Consider the following 4,881-nt stretch of genomic DNA (forward strand, 5'->3'; position numbering starts at 1 on the left):
GTACACGGACCGGAAAATCTGCCCCGTATCAGTTATCTGGGCATGGGATGATCTTTTTGTAGAAAAAATGGTTTCTTGTTCATGCCCGTGACAGAGCCATGATCTGGGACGCAAGCAGAAGCAGGAAGCGGTGGCTGTTCATGGCGACCACGATCTTATTACAGTCTCACGCCGAGGCCACAAACTCCTGTACGAAACACATCACGTTGTTCCGTCTTCTTCTTCCCAGTGCTAGTATTTATAAATGTATCATCCCTTCCTCGCCTTTCCTCTGTCTCTCCTCCCGGCTGCAGAACAATCCCCTTGCGACTTACGGGCTTGTCCCACTTATTTTGCTGCGAATTTACAGCTCACGCTTGCTGCAGTGTGATTGCATCTGGTCAGACAGAGCAGTAGTGGTGTTCCGGTAACAGGGTTTTTTGGAGCGGAGTAATCAGACATCAAGGATTTGGGAGCAGTAAGCAGTTAGGCGCTGCTGTGAGATGGTGTGGTGTGTAATTTAGTCATGATTTGGAGATGGCTCAGCTATATCCTGCACAAGATCGTCCGGTCAGACTCAGGAAAGGGAGAGATCAGAACAACTCGCTCCGCTGATTCCGTTCCGGCGCGTGATCACAGCCTGGATGATTTGGACTCGCTGAAGTGGATTGGTAGCTCCAATCCTTAACAACTTAACAACCAAAGAGAGATAAACCTTTTCCCCTTTTTCTTTTTTCTTTTTTTTTGATTTTGATGTAGCTACAGATGAACAGGAGCAGTATAGCATCGCCACTGAATGCCGTTGCACACTGCGTGCCTGATGTGCGCCTACCGTAACATCTCTGCGAAAAACCAGTCTAGAAATAATTCTAAAGGGAACAATGGCCTCCTCAGCAGAGCTCGCCCCTGCCCTAGTGGAGTGCTGTCCCTTTCTTCGGGTACTTATCATACAGCTAAAAAGCAGCCACAAATCCACTCCCAGCACCAAGTTGCTTGTTCCTTCTGTCCATGTCCTTTTACAGGATCCCTCTTCTTGGCTGAATATATTCCAGAACCAAAAAATCCTACTTCCAGACCTCAAAGCACCAAGCCACCAACTAGAACAAACGCTATGCCTCTTACTCAAGGATATGCAGGAAAAAAAGAAAGAAGTCTATATTTCAGCTCAAGAAGATCGGGAATGACAGGAATAGGGATCTTAAATATACATATATCAGCTACAAATATAATGGCAATACAAATGATATTACAGGTCTTCCCTCTCGCTTGAGAGGATAAGGGTCTGATTGAGCATATACGGCAGGCACCACATTTCGTTGCGTGCGATCTTGCAGATAAACAGGCGATGGCGTAACCAAACGCCATGCGTGGTGCTCTTCACATTTTGTTCAAAGAATGATTACACCAGGGGGGAAATTAGAAGCTAAAACACTGCTAGGGCCCAACGCTGTTAGGTTGAATCTCAAGAGTGCTTCCGCTGCAAGCTGATCTCTCGTCTCGTCTTTATATACACGGGATCCGAGCTTTGGACTGAATTTCAGCTATGTCAAAGCTCCATTTTCATGTGGACTGTTTGCAACGAACCTGATGAGCAGTAATTCGATATCAGAATTCATATATAGCCATGTTTGACCATTAAGATACCGGATCACTAGGATGCTGAAATTCGCTTACCATTGTAGCTGTTTGAGGAGGTGGCCGCAATTTCCTGATTTTGCCCGATATCCATGTGAACTACACTTTGGAGATCATCTTGCCAGAAAGTCCCAACCTGTGATGCATTTTTTTTATCCTCAGTGTCACTGCATACAGATAGTATAACTTAAGCTCACAAAGTTGGTGTGCATTATTACCTGCGAGGCGGCGTCGCTAACTCCATTGAGAAAACGATGTTGAGAGTTCATCTGCTGGCAAAATGCCGGGTCAAGTGGGTGCATATTACTTTGGTTGTCCATGCCATTGGTTAGGCTGCAACCTAGAGGGCTCCCCTGGTGTGTCTGGTTAAGGTATGGCAGCGGTGCACCTGAGGTCTCCAGTGGGAAATGCGAGTTCTGCAACGGGCCGCAGGACTGCTGTATCTGATTACAAACAGAATTGGAATATGAGATGGGGCCAAATACTCTGTTGCCTCAATAAGAGGAACCAAACATGGTAATGTGATCAATGATATATGCTTGTCCTCACATCTTTAGGAAGGAGGTTAGGCAAATTGTTGAAGTCCAGCTGGGGATTCACAGTGGCCAATTTCATGGACAGGAACTGCAAAATGGATGTTAAAGGAAAGGGTTCAGATAGCATATATCGACCTTGGTTCCATTCTAAAATGGAAAAACCTGCAGTTTCACAATCACTCCAGCTCTGAATTGACAGTGGGCACATACCTCGACTTGCCGTTGCAAGGACTGCACATAGTTTATGATTTCATCCAGCATGACTGCCTTGCCAACCACCTGAAACGAGTAACATTTCCCAATTTCAAATATGAGCAACAAAGTACTCTAGGACAGCAAGTGCCTGATATCAATTATGAGGGCCTTCTTCTGTTACCTTGTTGCAACCCGGCACAAGATCCTGCAGCAGCTTCATCCTCTGGCTGATCTTTTCTCTTCTCACCTGAATTGTTTGACAAAAGCGAGAAAAATCAACACAAAATCTACAGCAAGGGTGATAGCAAGAACGATGCAATTGAGCCCCAAGGAATTGTACCCTCTCAGCGAGGCTGTGGCTGTCTGTCGCCTCACCGCGCCTCGCCCGGACATGGATGTAGTCCTTGGGCGGCTCGGGGGGCTTCGATGTGTCTTTCCCCTGCTTCTTGCCGCCATTCTCGCTGTTGCTCTGCGCGGCCTTCCCCTTGGCGGAGTTGTCCTCCGCGCCATTGCCCTCGTCCGCGGATTTGCACCGCTTCCCGCTGGATTCCTCCTGCAAAACGCTCCCAAAATGAAATCTTTTGCTCCAAAACTGAACTGCGCGGCGAATTGGGGCAAGAAACTAACGCAATTGCGCACGTACCTTGGCGAGATCCTTTGCGGCGGCGGACCCAGGGCCGTCCTTTCCTTTCCCCTTCCCGCTGGACTTCCGCTTCTTTGCATTGCCGTCGGAAGGGGCTTTCAACGCCATCTCCGCGCTGGCCGACGCCGGATCGGACACTGATGACTCGTCCCGGCCGTTCCCGAGCTCCAGCTCCTTCAATGCACCGACGGGGCCGGCTTCCGGGAGGCCGAACTGTCCCGGGACGGCGCCGTACCCGCTTCCACCGGTGCGGCCGTCAAAGCCGGAGAGCCTCGCCGCGCGCTCGGCGAAGCCTGGGTCGGCGAGGAACTGGTCCAGGTGGCCCATCGGCATCAAGTTCTCAAGGATTGGCAAGCCGCTGGGTCCGGCGCCGCCCACCTGCGGCGGCGGGTAGTGGTGGAACTGGCCCATCATAGAGAGGTTGAGCTTCGGGGGAGAGCTGAGACGCGTGCCGCCGTACTGCGGCTGGGGCGAGATCCCGTGCAGAGCGAGGCCATCAGTCGCCGCGGCGGCCATCGAGTTGGACGTCGGGGAGGAGACCATCGAGCTGAGCGCCGGGTCGAGGTGGTCGCCGGCCGCGGCGGCGGCGGCCATGGACTGGTTCCAGTTGAGGTTGAGGAAGCACGACGGCGCCGATGCGGGCGGCAGCTGGTCGGGCGGCCCACAGTTCATCTCCGGCGAGCCGGAATTGCGCGAAGATCTGCAGCGAGCGTCCGCAATCGCCTAGGGGACCGCGCAATCCCCACTCAAAGAACCCGAATTCCGAGCACGAGCACGCGCACCCGCGAGCTGCGACCCCAATTGAGCAAAGAAACGCGAGGGGCAATCAGCGCAGCTCCCACCAAATCCCACTATGGGGCGGAGATAAGGTCCGAGAAGGTAAAGGCAGGAGCTTTTCGTGTGCGTGACAAAGCAAGCAAAAGTGGGGGAACAGTAAAGGAGTGGAAAAGAAGCACCTAAACCAAAGCAAAAGCTTGCAGCAGGCTGAGGCAAAAGCAGGAAGAGAGAGGAGAGGAGAGAGAGGAGCTAGCACAGCAGTTGTAGAGAAGTAGAGATTGCGAGTGTGTGCGCTGGGGCAATATGTATATAGGTCCAGGATGGCATGGGTCAAATTGGATGGCTTATGGGCATCATCACCCCAGCCTTTCCTGCCATGAAAGGGGGGAGGAAGAAGCTAGAGGGAGCAGCACTGGAGCGAAGTGTTGTGGTGCACTGGTGCGGCCGGTGCGGTGAGTTGCTTGCTGGAGGTGGAGAGAAGGAGAAAAGGGAGATGCACTGCTGCCGCTTTTATTTGTGCTGTCAACCAGAGAATAAAAAAAAACAATGCATGTAATTTGCTTTCGTTTTTGTTTTCTGATCCCGGAAATTTTTTAGATGGAGCTGATGGTCCCCAAGCGCGAGGAGGGATGGTGTGTTGTTTGGGTCATGAAATTGAGGGATCAACCAATCATTAAATCGGGGAGGGGACTAGGCCACAAGGGGACAAAAGGATGCTTGGTAGTCTGGGTTAGATCGTATACTTGCTAAAAACCAAATCATTTTTAATGGGTTTTTCAGTTTTCAATTCCGGGATAGAACAAGAGCCCATTGGATGGGAACCGCTGTGGGTTTGTTTGTGTGCTGCGACACTTTTTCTATGGCTGATTGAGGTTTTCAGCCCCTTCTGTTCGACGATGTTGGTGCCTTAGCGTGGGTGGAAAATTTGAAGTGCCTGCCTGTTTTTGTTAGCACCCGAGTTTCTCACAAGTATATATCCTCTGATTTACTTGAAATTTAATGACAAGTTAATTAAAATGTAATGATATGGAGGTTTATTTGTAGCCAACCGATCATTTTGCAGTAGCACTTTTATGACTACTCTTATGTGCATTAAATGATTAAATTTAGAATTTT

At 50.4% G+C, this 4,881-nt stretch overlaps 1 protein-coding gene across 1 annotated transcript; it reads right to left on the bottom strand.

Annotated features, from left to right (window-relative positions):
• Positions 1-1,110: 1,110 nt before the first annotated feature.
• Positions 1,111-4,248, bottom strand: LOC101784210 (transcription factor bHLH77). Its single transcript, XM_004970982.3, has 8 exons — positions 2,989-4,248; positions 2,686-2,898; positions 2,527-2,592; positions 2,361-2,429; positions 2,164-2,238; positions 1,833-2,057; positions 1,654-1,750; positions 1,111-1,563 (listed from the first exon to the last, which is right to left on the bottom strand). Exons 1-8 carry the CDS (start codon positions 3,658-3,660, stop codon positions 1,526-1,528), a joined length of 1,455 nt encoding a protein of 484 aa, XP_004971039.1. The 5' UTR covers positions 3,661-4,248; the 3' UTR covers positions 1,111-1,525.
• Positions 4,249-4,881: the final 633 nt, after the last annotated feature.

Source organism: Setaria italica, chromosome V (genome assembly GCF_000263155.2).
Source record: "Setaria italica strain Yugu1 chromosome V, Setaria_italica_v2.0, whole genome shotgun sequence".
Lineage (NCBI taxonomy): Eukaryota > Viridiplantae > Streptophyta > Magnoliopsida > Poales > Poaceae > Setaria > Setaria italica.

Coding starts and splice junctions, on each gene's coding strand:
- LOC101784210 (XM_004970982.3), bottom strand. CDS start 3,660: ATGAACTGTGGGCCGCCCGACCAGCTGCCGCCCGCATCGGCGCCGTCG. Junction 2,430..2,526: donor TTGTGCCGGGTTGCAACAAG/GTAACAGAAGAA, acceptor TACTCGTTTCAG/GTGGTTGGCAAGGCAGTCAT. Junction 2,058..2,163: donor CTAACCTCCTTCCTAAAGAT/GTGAGGACAAGC, acceptor GTTTGTAATCAG/ATACAGCAGTCCTGCGGCCC.